Genomic DNA, 14,981 nt, shown 5'->3' with positions numbered 1-14,981 from the left:
AGGAGAATAGTTCAGAAATAACTCCGCGCTTACTAGTTCATCAGGATACTCTTGAAGCTCGGAGTAATAACTTACATCTCAAATGGAATAGAGACTTCCACTGTAGGTTTTTTTTCAATTTGCTCGTAGAACAATAATTCAAGGATTCGCGGCAATTTGACTCACAATCGCTTCACGGATCATTTTATTAACGTATAAACACACGACCGATCCATTATTTCGGAGTGTCACCCAAATGTGAAGTTTCCGTTAACAACGACCATATAAGGCACTCGAGAATTGCTCTCCCCCAAAAAACCGCTTTACTGCCTTCGCATGCATTATTCGCTAGCGGAATAATAAAATGTGTGAAATGTATAATCGTTCTACGTAAACCGCAAATAATTTTATGAGTCTCATCGTGGAGCTTCAGAAAAAAAGAAGAAGAAATTATTCAGAAATTGCTTTTTCCCCCAACCCACCGTAATCTATGTTCTTAAAGGTTCTCAAAAAAACACTGTTCAAACAATGGACATCTGAAGCGACGAGGGGAGGTTTTTTGGGAGTGGGAGACGGCGAGGCCAGCTCAAAACAAGAAACGGCGGATTCTTCCGTTTTTCCACTGATCCTGTTTTTATTTCGCAGAAAAATGCTCCCGCGTGTGTAATGCTTTATCGACATGATCTTGTTTTTACATCGTCGATTCTAGAGTCATTCGTTTGGAGTAAAATCCGGCCTTTCATTGAGCGCGCGCCTGGCATTTGTTCAAATGCCCTCCTCCCCCACCCCCTCCAGAACTCAAAAGTGCCCGGGAAGGACATTCAGCCTGAAAGAACGCACACAAAGGCCATTACTAGCCCCCGCAGTAGCGTCCCAGTCGGCCGCCATGTTGGTTTGTGCGGAACCGAGGGAGCAGCGAACGTTTTCGGGATCCGTTTTGATTCGGCGAAGCAGTCTTTCTTTTTTCGGTTCGTTTGGATGCTTGCTAAAACCCCCCCTCACCTTTCAACAGCCGTCCTCCCGCCTTTCATTCACATTCAATTCTGTGTTTCCCAAAAGGTTCTTCCGCGCCACGGCCTGGAAGTCGACGGACGATACACCCTTGCGTCATTCACGTCTTCTCACCGTGTGCATGTATGCGGGCAACCTTTCCTATTCATAAACGAAATGAAAATAAAAATTCTTTCAAGAAAATGAAAAACCATCATTCCCTGTCCTCTTGTTTGCCTTCCCTGTTTGCCCTGCACACGCAATCCTTCCCCGGTACAGCATGGAGACAACTTTCCGCCATGACTTTTGGGACACTATTCAAGCGAGCACAGAGCGAGACTAGAGTGGGAGAGGGATCTCCCGTAGAGCACGTCCGTTTTATGCACGTTAGCACCGACCAGCTTTCCGTTGGGCAGCAGCTTCCCGGGTTGAAATCCAAAAATATCCACACCCACAGCCCCCGGGGCCCAAGCAATTGCCCGAATCTTCGCCCCAAAGTGTACCACCGCGCGCCCGTTCGCGCTCCGCTGAATGAAATGATGTTTCTGCTGACACAAGCACGGGATAAAAATTTTGTCCCGCTGTTCCTGTGTGTGCCCTTCAGGCAACAAAAAGGCCGGAGGAAGGAACACGGAACAAGAAACTCGGGGGGAGCCGACTCCTCGTTTCCCTTTGCACCGGCGGATCATTCCGTTTTCGCACATTCGGCGAACCATCCGTCCTGTTTGCTGGGCCCCGATGCTTTTGTCATCCCTCTATTTTTCGATGTCCTTTCCCGGGGGTTCTCCGGGTTTCTTCTTGCGTTTGTAAACGTGATAGCAGCAGCCATCTGGAATATGGATGAATATAATAACTGCGGGAACAGCACGCAAGGATGATGATGATGGGTGGGATTCGGCAGTAGATAAAGGAAGGACATACACAAAGGGTGGTAGAGAGACAGAGAAACCGAGAACCGTGGAAGAGCAGTGTTCTGTCGCTGAAGAATAAAAAAACAAAATGGCCGCAGGATTCTCTTTGAAGGTGCACTACACTATACGGTGTACGGTCCGTTCGAAATGGTCCGTTTGCGTAGCCTTCTGTGCTCTGTAATGATGTCAGCCGCATATATCAGTCTCCGCACAATCTGCTCGTATCATACACATTATTTGCTCGTTTTACTTTGTTAGAAAAGCGCCCTCCATTCTATGTCCAAAAGCAATCGATACTTGCCAATAGGTAGTTTGTGGTCGCTAAACTCACGGACACGACGCTACCCACACACCGAGCAGTGAGTTTTTACGCAATAAAAATATTTAATCCGATTTGTTCTATGATACGCCGAAACTCGGCTGCAACTTTTTTATCACAATCATCAACGATCGAGCCAATGGATATTATGAACCGATCCCACCATTTTCTGGACAATTAAAAACTAAGCTCCATTTTACAAAAAAAAAAAATGGAATTAATCAGAGCGTGTTGTTTGCATTTTCTTCCACAGTTTCATCGCCCGAGAGTGTCCCGAACCATCACACCTACGTACAGTATGTGGACTCCGAAATGTACAACACTTCCGGCCAGGGACAGACCCAGATGTAAGTAACTGCACCTCAACGTAATCTGTCGAATGAAATTTTCTTTTGGAAAGAGGGCTTTAAATGCTTTCATAAAATTCACTTCTGAAGGAAATATTTTATTTCAAAAGTATTTAATTCACTGTCAATCGAGATGCATAACTTTAGGCGTACTGCAGTGATCTTGTTGGATTGAAGTTGACATATTAATTATTGATATTACAACTAAACCTTTTCAGGACATATCCCGTATATTCCGTTGGCGATTATGGCACCAATGGACAACAGCAGCAGCAGCAGCAACAACAGCAACAACAATATTATGCTACGGCTGGCACCTACGGTACAGCGGGAACTGGCACCGGTAACGCTCACGCCGATTCCACCGTCACCGGTAATGGTACCGCAAACGGTTCGGGCACGTCCGGAGCTGGACCCAACACCGTCAACGGGACCGTCTCGTCCGGCAATGGTGGTGGATCTGGCGGCGGTAACGCTAATCAGCAACAGTACATTGTGCCGGTGGACGAGGCGGTCCTGCTCGGGCCCGGTAACACATCCGGCACGCAACAGCAGTCCGATTCGTCGCCACAAAACATGACGGTAAGTGTACGCAAACATCGCGGAACACCGTTTGCGCAAATATGAAATAATGACCATGGATCGATGCAATCGTCGGCCAACCGCAACCAACATATCACGCGCGTACACTCATCACACGCCTGCATCCACGCCAAATCCCCACCTTCACCGGTAGATTGATTTCCGGCGAACAGCGCGCCTATCGTTGGCCCCGCTTCAGCGAAGCGGACATTCGACGGCGGCGGCGGCGGCGTACGAATCCGCAGAAGTGCCTGTGGTTAACCGCGGCATGATGCTGATCGAGCCGCACCCGCACAATGCACACACGCATGGATGATTGTTATCGGGCATGTTGTTCTCGCATCGGTAATTGATAGTGGCCAACAATGATGCTGGAGCGCCAATTTTGTTTTCCTTATTTTCCGTTTTTTTTTTATTTCACAATAACTCAATCCTGTTGCAGCCTGGTAGTGTGCTGGGGCGGGCGAGAGAGGTTATTTTTCCTCGGTTCGATGTTTGGTTTTCCACATTTGCACCACCCACACCGTTCTGCGGCTGTGGTTTCCCGAAGTGAGTTGGGATTTTTGTCGTTTGCTGTTTGCTTTTGCACTGGCTGGTAAATCCGGCCGGTATTGGACGAGTTGTTATTTAATTAACTCCCGCACCTGACGAATTATTTGCACCACCGTGCTGTGCGTTGACATCAAGTGCGCGGTTCTTCCCAACCATTTGAGCCGTTCAAAAGGGGAAAAGCAAGAACAAAAGCAAAATGGAAATGGGCGGTAATGCGTGTGTCGAACATGTACGAACGATTGTCGATCGAGTCATCAGTATCATCCGGTAGTTGCAACCATTGAGCGTCAGTTCGGAATCAAAATTTTCCATAGAATTAAGCAAAAGCGAAATTTAAAACGCACGACTGAGAACAAACTAACGATTTAACTGGTGTTTGTGCTTTTAGGATCTGGGGCTGGATATCCTTATCGCTGACGTTCCTATTTGGACACAGTTGCTTTTTTATATAAAATGTTCTAAATTTAACATGAATGCAACAACAACGTTAATCATATTGATGTTGTCTCACATTTCACACAGTTTTTTGGGCGAAACGCATTGTGACAATGAAAGTAACATATTTGAGAACACATCCTACCGACATAACGATTTCAAATAACGTACATATAGGCCCCCCTTTAGAATGGTATTCGTAACTAATAATATGAGTGTTTTCTTTAATTTGTAATCACAAAAAAGGTTATTTCTCCATTCGCTAACGAACGCTTCAGCAATCATTTCAAATTTGACAGACAAGTTCAATTTGACCATCTTTCCACTTAATTCTAGCAAGAGTCTAGTTCAACTTGCCCATAGTCCAGAAACGGTGATATATTCTAGTTCTACTTGTCAATTCTGACCATGGTCTAGAAATGGCTCGCACATTGTTAGTTCTTCTCGTAAATCCTGTTGAACCACTGCAGACAACTCAACGATTTCAGGCCATATTTTTGTGGGCTTGAAGTATCATTTGCTATTCAATCATGGCCTTCGACCATTTGATCCTGCGAAAGAAGTTTGCCTAAATATCGTCAATGTCAATGGCTGCTGGGACCTGTTGGGCGGCTCTTCCAACGTCAGTGCACTCATCATCTAAATTATTGACGAATGGCCGGCAACGCCTCAATCATGTCCAATGTCTATTAAATTCTTGCTGGAAGACAAGATATTCCAGGACGGATATTGCTAAGTAGAGTTCCAGTTTTCCTCGTTAATTTCTGCCATATTTTAAGTCTAGCAATTTCTGCTGTATTATTTCCTAACCAATTTCTGCTATGGAGCAAAAAAAAATCTAGCACTATTGGGTGGATAGTTTCTGTCCCTTATTAGACAGTTTTCGTCTTATTCCAAAAGTGGCAAATTGCAGTAGTTGTCAGTCTTGTGTTTGCAAATCCATTAAGTATAGCTGGAAGGCTCAGGAAGCTATATTATTGTGTTATTGCGTGAAATAACTTGTCAGCTCAAGCTCAAGAAGAAGCGATTATAACCAGTCTTCAGGAAGTACCTTTCTGTTTCCACCTTCTCCGCCAAACGTTAAAAATTGCTGCTCAAGTTAATGATACTGTTATATTTTGTATATAAATAACAAAATGTCAGTAGAAGATAGCCTTCATTAGAAGATGGTAGATGACATTAGAGTAGCCCGATAGAATGGAGTTCTAGGATTCAGGGACATCCGATCAAAAATCGTTAAAATCAGTCGATTTTTTATTGCATGCGATATCTCTTCGCCAGGACCTAGATTTTCATGGAACGAAGCGTTAACTTGATTAAATTCTTCGCTGATTGCATCACACTTGGTCGACTATAGAATTGAGATTAAATCCCCATAACCCTACACCATTACCATCACTGGTTGCAATGCGTCTCCATCTCTAACTATTAAACTCATGCATTTCACGCTTCCAATCTGCACCTAACATCTGTAACTAACACTATGCTCTCTTTCTCTGTTTCTTTCTCTTTCTCTCTACTGCTCAAAACATTTCTCTCTATTCCGATCTTTTCTCTCACTCCGCTTACCTACTGTACCGTACGTACTGTGTGCGTCATGTCTCGTTTCCCACCTGTCTTGGCTCATCACAAACCACCATTTGCTTTCAAATCAACCTTCTTCATCAACAACATCCAGGACGTAGCGTCCTACTTGCACGCGCACCAAACAGCGTCCGTCGGTCAGGAGCTCGATTCCACGCCCAACCTGACCCACGCGGCCCGCGTTCTGCCCGCCACGGTAAGGACGCACTCATACACGCACAGCAATTCTTCATTCCCGGCGATTTTCCACATCATGCGTTGCTTTACTTGTCCACTATGGCCGTATCCGCTCCAGTGTCCTTATCCTCCCAAAATATCCTTATTTGCGGTCTAACGCATGTGTTTCTTTCGTGTTTACGCTCCACAGGTGAACTGGTTGATGGAAAACTATGAGACGGCCGATGGTGTCAGCTTGCCGCGATCGACCCTGTACAACCACTACATGTGGCACTGCAACGAAAACAAGCTGGATGCGGTGAATGCGGCCAGCTTCGGTAAACTGATCCGCTCGGTGTTTAGCGGGTTGCGGACGCGCCGGCTGGGTACGCGCGGTAACAGCAAGTATCACTACTACGGGATTCGCATTAAACCCACATCGCCGCTGGTGCATGCCATCGAGTGTAAACCACAGCACGGGTCCGGTGTTGGTGGGCTAATGGTTGGCCACCATCAGCAGCTGAGCGGTAGCAATGGGCTTGGTGGTGGAGGTGGTGGTGGTGGAGGTGCTGGCGGAGGTGGAGCTACAGGCGGTGGAAACAATGGGATGCATGGCCACGGTGGTGGGACCCATGCGAATGGTATCCATGCAAGCAACGGAGGTTCCATGGCCCATGCAGGTGGAGGTGTTGGTGGTGGTGGTGGCGGAGCTGGTGGACATTTGCAGCATGGTGGTGGAGGCGGGAATGGAGGAGGAGGAGGAGGAGGAAGCGCTGGGCACGGTATGACGATGCATCATGGGCGAAGTGGTAAGAAAAACAACTTCAAGGCGGAAATGCCCGAATCCTGTGCACAGGTAAGCAACCGTAACGCCAAGCCTTTGCCACGAACGCTTCTAATTGTCGGTATTGTTCTCGTGCCTTTCAGTATCTCGGTGATCCAAACGGTGCCATACCGCAGTTCCCGATCATCGACATGATTCACCCACTGCCGGACGACATTACGATGGAGGACGTCGACACGTTACGCTCGATCTATCGCGAGCACTGCGAAGCATTTCTAGACGCCATCCTGAACCTGGACTTTAACATGATCGAATCGCTGTGGCGCGAGTTTTGGCGCGCCGAGAACAACAACAACAATGGGGACGAATGCGAGGAGGAGAAGTATCTCAGCAAGCAGAAGCTGTACCTGTTGACGCAGTGCGAACCCGTGCAGGAGTTTGTGAAGCACGTCGACATGCAGTTCTATCAGAGCATGGTGGACGTGCTGATACCGGACGTGCTGCGGCCGATCCCAACCGGGCTAACGCAGGCGATTCGCAACTTTGCGAAGAACCTCGAGAACTGGCTAACGTCGGCGATGGGCGGCTGTCCGGAGCCGATCGTCGCGATCAAGCTTACCTCGGTGGCTGCATTCGGTCAAACGCTCCGCCGCTACACCTCGCTCAATCACCTTGCGCAGGCGGCACGTGCCGTACTGCAGAACGGCACCCAGATCGCGCAGATGCTGAGCGACCTGAACCGGGTCGACTTTCGCAACGTGCAGGAGCAGGCCTCCTGGATCTGTCAGTGCGATACCGCGATTGTGCAGCGGCTGGAGAACGACTTTAAGGCGGCACTGCAGCAGCAGAACACACTCGAACAGTGGGCCGGCTGGTTGCAGAACGTGGTGGACGATGCGCTGCAGGAGTACCGGGGCAAACCGAGCTTCGTGAATGCCGCCCGCCAGTTCCTGCTCAAGTGGAGCTTCTACAGCTCGATGGTGATCCGTGATTTGACGCTGCGGTCGGCCGGCAGCTTTGGCAGCTTTCATCTGATCCGGCTGCTGTACGACGAGTACATGTTTTTCATCATCGAGCACAAGGTGGCCAAGGCGACCAACACTACGCCGATTGCGGTAATGGGGGAGGTAAGTGTTTGTGGTCGGGGTAAAGAAACGCCGGTCAAAACCGGACACTATTTAGGAATGTGTCATGCGGGTTGCATACATTTCAGGCGGTAAAGCAAACTTTGAAATTGCATACCTTCAGGCGCATAACAAGCTAGCCTTGTTTTGTATCATTTTTAAAGATGTTTTTCCTTTAAAATAATTTGTTTTTTTCCTTATTTTACAGAAAACAAATTCCCGTCCCGTACAAGACGATCTCGACCGCGTGCTCTACAACAGCGAGTACGGTATGGTGAACGTCAAGCTGGAACCGAGCGCCAAACGGATGCGCAGTTAGTCAATTAAACGTGAAACCTTGTCCGCTGCTGTACTATAACGCTCCGCGGATTGGCACCGATTGATGCATTCCTTCTTTGTTTTAAGCCGTCGTCTATCGTCCACCCCGTACCGTTGTGCTTTGCATTTAGTGTGCACCCTTTGGCACGTAGGCTGCTAGGACGTATCGCTCTCACTCACACACACGCACACCATCATGCACACCGGACGCCAGACCACAATAAGAACAACCTTGTCCTGCCAAACGGTTTCACGTGCGCCACGAAACGCACGCAACCCCCGAGCGCTGTTTAGTTTTAGGTCATTCCTATGTGTGTGATTTGGTTTGGATCTTTTGGACACTCCGATAGAATGCACCGGTGTATCTGTGTGTGTGTGGGTGTGTGCATTAGATTAATTGTCCACACATAACAAAAAAAATCATTTAAAGCGCATTACACTAGCGGGTTTTAATAGGTATATGTTCCGGATCTGGATTCGGATTATTTATTCTTATTTTAGGCATGTGGTGTGCTTTTGGCTTTGGCACACCGAGGCACCACCTGGGAAGCGCAAAACAACATTTCCGTTCTGTTGGTTAAGTTTGTTTTCGCGATTGAAGCACAACAAAGGCGGGAAAGGGATACAGAAATTAGGTTAGGTGATAGTTGTGTCGGCCTCTGGATGGTCGGCAATATTTATTGATGAAGCGTACCATGGGCGAGGAGCAGCATCGGAACAGATGTATTGCGGTGCCCCGGGTGCTTGGGTGAGTGGATTTGAACGGATGATAGTCATTGTTAATAGTAGAGCATGGGACGTTATTTTTCTGCGCCATAACACGGTAAACTTGTAATGATTCTTCGTATTAAGAAGCGGCAAGGAGCCAGCAACAGAACAGGATATTGTTGTACGTTTTTAAAAGCTTCGACGGAAACGGATCTGCTCCTACGGATTCGTAAAGAGAGTATATATTTATCGGACAGTCCAGTGTCCGGCTCTTCGCAGCTTGCGACAAGGATAAAGCATAATTGGTAATAGACAAAAAAATGGTTAGCGTACGAAGCAAACGGGGGAAATTTAACTTGTACCGATAATTAAATATGTATGTGCCTGTAACGTGCGATCATCAGAAAACAAGTGGAAAACAACACACACACACACAAACATTGTAGCATATGTAGGGAAACTGAAAACATTTATATGAGGAAGCAACAGCACGTCGTATACCCACGAGAGAGCGCGAATCATTACAAAATGTATCCGTGTCGAAGCTACTATAGATCGCGCGCGGGAGGATAAATTTTAAATGAAGCGGATTAGCATTACAATTTACATAAGCCACACACACACACAATGATGTTTGCCATTGAACAATTGGATTAGAATGAAGGGAAGGATCCGTGATTGGTATGTGTTAGTTAGTAGAAGTAAAGCTTTGGGCCGTCGAGGCTTATGGGTGGTGATGGTGGTGCGGTATATTTCGTTTTTAATTATCGGATTCTGGTGGGCAACACGCCCGCGTGTTGTATCCAGAACCCAACGCTATCTAGTCGCGAATGTCACCAAATACTGAGAACGAACGGTGGTAACTGAGGAGAGAGAGAGAGAGAGGAGTGCTGCAACCAAAGCCGACCGAGGTGCGCTTGCAGAGTCATAGTTTTGTAAGCAAAGTCAAACCAAAACACGAGCAAGATGATGAGCAGCAGGTAACCATGGTAACAATTTTCGTACAGTTGTCTCGAAGGCGTCCGACACCCCGGGGCATACGCGCATAAGAGAAATGTTGTGCAATTATTTTTCAAACCTAAAACCGGGAGTACAAGTTAAGCGAAATGATGGAACAAACGTTTGCAAACAAATTACACTAAATTTAACAAACATACACGCGAACGGTTGAGGAAAACTTCCCAACCGGTATAACAGACTGCACCGATCTTTGGGTTTTCTTCCTTTCGTTCCATCGGACGGGAGTTTCGGACGATTTGTTTGGGTCGCAGCAGCAGCAGCTATATGATGATATATTTTTAAAACAAAAATTGCAAAACAAATTCGAAACTGCAAACGCAAAACTGTGTGTGGTGTGAAAGCGGATGCATGCATGCCGAACCGAAGATTGACGATTCCTTTGAAACTATTTGAGTGAAAATAAATTACAAAAACAAAGATGTGTAAAACGGATGGGAGGTAATGTTACTACTTGTTCCTTAAAAACGCCGGGCCTTTCTTGCGGCCAACCTTAAATGTCCTAATAATGTGCTGTAAGACGGAGTGACTCGTTAAGTAAAGAATATCATATTAGTTAGTAGTTATCCCTGGTGAGCTAGGACGATCCGTCGACTGGAGTTCCCTAATCCAAATTCGTAGTCCTGATTATAGCGAGACTCTGTATCCTGTATCAGTGTCTGTATGTCGCGTCCGTTCTTCGAGTGTGTTCTTCATGTGTTCTTCCATGGGAGGTAGAGCCAGTGACCCTCCAGCACTCTATCTGGTCTGTTAGCTGCTTTGTCTTTACTCTGGATCCTCTGGGACATTTCGCCTATGCCATACCAAGCCCCCTTCTATGATCGCCACTCATTCATACATTCATTCATTCATTCAGTCATTCATCACCATACATACAAGCGGGATACAACACATGCAGCAGACAAAACAGTAGGAGTGCTATGCCATTCGCTCGGCAGAACTCAAAAATAGACCTCAGGTAAGTATCATAACCAACCCCCCACCCCCGGCAGATCTCGAATGGTAACGTTAGGCGTTCTGCCGATGTCCCGGACTGCGTCCAATAAGAAGGGTCGCCCATACAAGAGGGCCCTGAAATTTGATCCTCAGATTGGATGTTGGACCTTTATGTTAAAAGATGAGAGCCTAAAACACATGAGCCTTATGAGCTGTACGGTGTATCTCATCATCGTGCAGCGCATTAAACTCGCCTGGTTCCGGTTTGCTGCCCATGTTATGAGAATGGTACTTGACAATCCTGGCCCGGAAAGTGCTTATAGACCGTTCAGCCGGACAAAGGAGGCGTTGTAGTTCCCAAACTCAGATGGAGTGGTGGCGTTGCTGCGTCCTTCAGTACAGGGATAATAGATTGGCGCTAGTCTTATGGTGCCGAGGACTTCTGCAGCAGGTCAAGTGCGCGAATACCATGACGGTGGCAAAAGCTGGAAGGATTCGATGACTGAGGCACGCGATGAGGATACCGGACTCATGTCCCAACAGGAAGGTGTTTGTCAGCGACCAGTGCTCGCTCGTTGGCAGGATCAAACCTGTTGTAGATCGGATGTAGCCGTGGATAGAGGAAGGCAGGCCTGGACCGGGTATCCTGGACAAGGATTGGCAACCTGGTCATGTCTTACGGCCGTTCAAGACGCTCACCGGTTTTCACACGGCAGGACTTCCCGTACGCAGGATTCATTATCTTACTACAAACCAATCAAGGAAGCCATAAATGGCAGAAAATGGCCTCCTGAGGTTACAGAGTCAAAGAACAAAATATTTCTTCTTACTTTAAATCAACACATGTGTGTGGTTCAGCTCGATCCAGTCAAGAAATTATCCTGGAACGAGGCTCTCCAACTATAGTCTATCCTTGGCCATTTTTCTATGTTGCCGCTTTCAATCAATTGATTCTAACAGAACGAATTGTTAAAGTATAGCACCGACAAACCATGTATTAAAGGTAAGTTAAGCTACTTATAAACCAAAACGGTTATTTAAATTCTTTAAATTAAAATCGTAATTTTTATATACTTTTTTTACATACACTTTTGCCATTTGCTACGATACATTCATTATAAATAATAAGTACATCTATACCATCGAGGCACGTGGCACGAAGATGGTAAGAATTTTTAAAAGAAACTTCTGTTGCTTCGCCAGCGAAATATAAACAAAAGGAAATTCGTTTCGTTCGACTAATACGCGTCCGGCCACATCCACATCCGATGTAAATGGAAAACGTTAAAAGTTAAAAATTGTTTCTACATTTGAACACATGTGTGTGTAGTTTTTGTTGTTGTTGCATTTCGTTACGCTTTGCCTTATCGTTCTTTTATGTGGCATTATTCCCGCCTCTTAATAGTGTGGCCAGGCATGTACTCCACTGCATTGTGGCCCTTCTCGCTAACCCGACCTACTTTGCTCTTATCAGTCGTTGTGTTGTTGGTGTTTATTGGTTTCCACGTTAACCTGGCACCGATCGGCGTTCAGCTTCAAACCTTCTGCACCAACAAATGGACGGTATTGGCGTGGCGGCGTAGCGTCGCCTTGTGCTTAAACTGTGACCAACAGTCCGGACACTGGTAGGGGAAATCCTTCGCATGGATCTGTATATGGTCGGCCCACTGTTCACGCTCGTGAAAGCTTTCGCTGCACACCCGGCACCGATATTTGCTGAACGCGAAGCAGCTCCGGCTGCGCACATGCCTTGCCAGGGACGGTGCATGCTGGAACTGGGCCAAGCAGTTCGGGCAGTGATGTTGCCTGCCGGCCAGATGCGCCTTATTACCGTGCTCCGTCAAACCGGCCACCGTGCGGAACGATTTGGGACAGTACCGGCAATGGTGCTTCCGCTGCACACCGGCCGTCGGACTAGGGCTGTTGTTCGTGGCTGCCTTCGGTTGCTTCGATGGTGTCGGCGCATAGTGCGCGCTACCGTTGTCGTCACCATTGGCAACGACCGTCGTCACCTGGATGAGATCATTCACCTTGTTGCTGCGCACGCGAAAGTGGTAGAAATCCTGCACCGCCTGCAGACACCGGTGGCAGATGGTACAACCCGCGTCCACCGTGGAGGACAGCTAAAAATAAAGCACTTGTTTAGCAAACGAACCCAATACCCCCGTTACAGCGCAGTTTTTCCCTTTCTTAGTTGATGTGTGTATGTGTGCGTCAAGGTGAACTACCCACACACCGCGGTATGACCCCGCGGTTCGTCAATTGCAACGCTGATGCACATGAAGGGCATCGACAAAGCTGCATACACTACCTTAATGTTGGTGCATTCGAAGATTTTCTCTACCAGCTCGGTCGAACCGTCCCGCTCCGATGAGAACACTCCCAGTAGACTATCCTTGCCGAGACAAAGGCGACAGTACGTTTCCGGTCCAGCAGTGGGTCTACAACCAAAACAAACACATTATTCACAGCCATAAATGCACATTTCCACCACTCACATCTCCATCGTAAGCTCCATGATGGGGTGAAATGAGAATCCGTACTCGGTGCAAATCGCGTCGTTCAACACTGCGAAACCGATCCAAGCGAACCAACCTGCTGCTGCTGCTATTGCTCACGACGGCCTGTGAATGTAATTGTGTATTTCACAACTTGCGTTGGTTGCTTCCGCGCCACACTCGATGCGCGTGTATCATCATCGCTTTGGTAACGGCTTTGTTTAACAACAACCCGGCCTTCTACGTTTCGTACGTGATGCCTGCACCAACACACGCGCAAACGCACCCTCTCTCGCATATGCACCGTGATCAGCTGGTGTTGGGGTGGTTCGTGGTGTACGTGTCGCTTTGGCCAGCTTTTTTTGACAGCTGACCATACAACGAGTTTGTTTGTTGTTTTGATGTGTGGCTACAATTTCATTTTTGCGCAACAGCTAGCTCCCAGCGAATCTTCCCGCAGCGAACGAACGAACGATGGCGGATCATCGGCGACGTGTGTTGGATCTTTACAAACGGGTAAGTGTGCCTAAAACTCACACACACACACTGTTCTAAACCGTTGCTTGTGTTTCTTGTTCCCTGATCCGGATATATTATGCCGCACAGTTGCAGTACATGGGCCGCGAGTATCCGGGCGGACCGGACAAATTTCGGCAGCGCTGCTACAACGCGTTCAAGCGCCAAAGCACCGAAACCGATCCGGAGAAGATTGAGAAAGCGATCGGGCTGGGCGAGTACGTGGTGAAGGAAATTGAAGCCCTGTACAGCCTGCGAAAGTATCGGGCCATGAAGCGTAGATATTACGATGAGAAGTAGTGGAAGGGGGCGGGTGGTGGGGGTTAAAAGAAGTTACAGGGAAAGGGAACTAGAGAGATTGTTGATAAGCCAGCAGGGAGGGTGATTATTGATATGACCTTCGGAGATAGTGGGCAATGGGAGGAAGTATTTTGGATCTGGAGAGGAGATGTACATATTCACTAGCAAAGCCGCAAACATACTCCCACATGGGGTTAAGAGGCTAATCCTAAACGTTCCTCAACGTTGTCGATCAAAGAGATATTCCTTTATAGATGGTAAAACTGTAGAAGTCGAATAAACACGCTTTTTTGTTGTAGAAAAATAGGAAGTACATTTGCCAAATCTAGCTCTTCTTACATTGCCCCGGCATTGATATGTTAAAAAGCCTGTATGGCAACTCAAAGTTTTGTATAACCAAACCGTATATGGTGGAAAATCCCTTAAAACAGCATTTACACCCCTTACGAAAATCGGTTTCAAATTTACACCCCTTACAATGAGCTTTAAATGAAGGGGATGAAAATATTGCAAGGCCTACTTCGCATACATTTGCTCACCCCTGCTTGCTTCTTGTACAAATGCTTGCACACAAGTTGTACTAAAAATAGGACTTGTCTTGCTCTAGACTTCCCAAAAAAAAAAAATTTTAAATTCCCCCTAAATTTTTTTTATTTATTCATCAAGAACGGCCTGGCCTGGTATTGTTTAAAACGAACCGTATCTGTTCCAATATTTCAATCGCCATTTTTTTTCGTATAAATCGGTATGCGGAAGGATGCTTTCATATAACTTATATGAACAGTGAAATAATCCGTTTCATACCTAAATACAGTCAATGGTTCTTTCCCCCCCATCATCCTTGGATGAAATCATCACGGCCATCAGACAGCTGAAAACCCACAAGTCGGCTGGGAAGATGGGCTGGTGGCAGAACTGTTCGAGA

General features: G+C 47.0%; 3 protein-coding genes across 5 annotated transcripts in view; 2 read left to right on the top strand and 1 right to left on the bottom strand.

Moving 5' to 3' along the window:
- LOC118502687 (transcription factor RFX3) overlaps positions 1–10,241 on the top strand; it is a 29,629-nt gene extending 19,388 nt beyond the window's left edge. For 2 of the 3 annotated variants that reach the window (XM_036035200.1, XM_036035202.1), the window contains 6 exons: positions 2,453–2,546; positions 2,765–3,128; positions 5,794–5,895; positions 6,067–6,711; positions 6,783–7,766; positions 7,972–10,241. In XM_036035200.1, the coding sequence (XP_035891093.1) occupies positions 2,453–2,546; positions 2,765–3,128; positions 5,794–5,895; positions 6,067–6,711; positions 6,783–7,766; positions 7,972–8,082 (2,300 nt within the window). In that variant the 3' untranslated portion in view covers positions 8,083–10,241. The remainder of the gene's footprint in view (positions 1–2,452; positions 2,547–2,764; positions 3,129–5,793; positions 5,896–6,066; positions 6,712–6,782; positions 7,767–7,971) is intronic. The other variant, XM_036035201.1, reaches the window with a different exon arrangement.
- Positions 10,242–11,711: 1,470 nt separating this feature from the next.
- On the bottom strand, positions 11,712–13,486 carry LOC118502738 (zinc finger protein 836-like). The gene is made up of 3 exons (XM_036035302.1): positions 13,241–13,486; positions 13,054–13,183; positions 11,712–12,865 (listed from the first exon to the last, which is right to left on the bottom strand). The coding sequence occupies exons 1-3, from the start codon at positions 13,258–13,260 to the stop codon at positions 12,278–12,280; spliced, it is 738 nt and encodes a 245-aa protein (XP_035891195.1). The 5' UTR covers positions 13,261–13,486; the 3' UTR covers positions 11,712–12,277.
- On the top strand, positions 13,163–14,366 carry LOC118502752 (electron transfer flavoprotein regulatory factor 1). Its single transcript, XM_036035318.1, has 2 exons — positions 13,163–13,756; positions 13,847–14,366. Exons 1-2 carry the CDS (start codon positions 13,715–13,717, stop codon positions 14,054–14,056), a joined length of 252 nt encoding a protein of 83 aa, XP_035891211.1. The 5' UTR covers positions 13,163–13,714; the 3' UTR covers positions 14,057–14,366.
- Positions 14,367–14,981: the final 615 nt, after the last annotated feature.

The sequence above is a fragment of the Anopheles stephensi genome, chromosome 2, assembly GCF_013141755.1.
Source record: "Anopheles stephensi strain Indian chromosome 2, UCI_ANSTEP_V1.0, whole genome shotgun sequence".
NCBI classification, from domain to species: domain Eukaryota; kingdom Metazoa; phylum Arthropoda; class Insecta; order Diptera; family Culicidae; genus Anopheles; species Anopheles stephensi.
The sequence above is the reverse complement of the archived record's forward strand: the minus strand, read 5'-3'. Positions and strand labels throughout refer to the sequence as shown.

Coding starts and splice junctions, on each gene's coding strand:
- LOC118502738 (XM_036035302.1), bottom strand. CDS start 13,260: ATGGAGCTTACGATGGAGAT. Junction 13,184..13,240: donor ATGGAGCTTACGATGGAGAT/GTGAGTGGTGGA, acceptor TTTTGGTTGTAG/ACCCACTGCTGGACCGGAAA. Junction 12,866..13,053: donor TCGAATGCACCAACATTAAG/GTAGTGTATGCA, acceptor CTTTATTTTTAG/CTGTCCTCCACGGTGGACGC.
- LOC118502752 (XM_036035318.1), top strand. CDS start 13,715: ATGGCGGATCATCGGCGACGTGTGTTGGATCTTTACAAACGG. Junction 13,757..13,846: donor TGTTGGATCTTTACAAACGG/GTAAGTGTGCCT, acceptor TATGCCGCACAG/TTGCAGTACATGGGCCGCGA.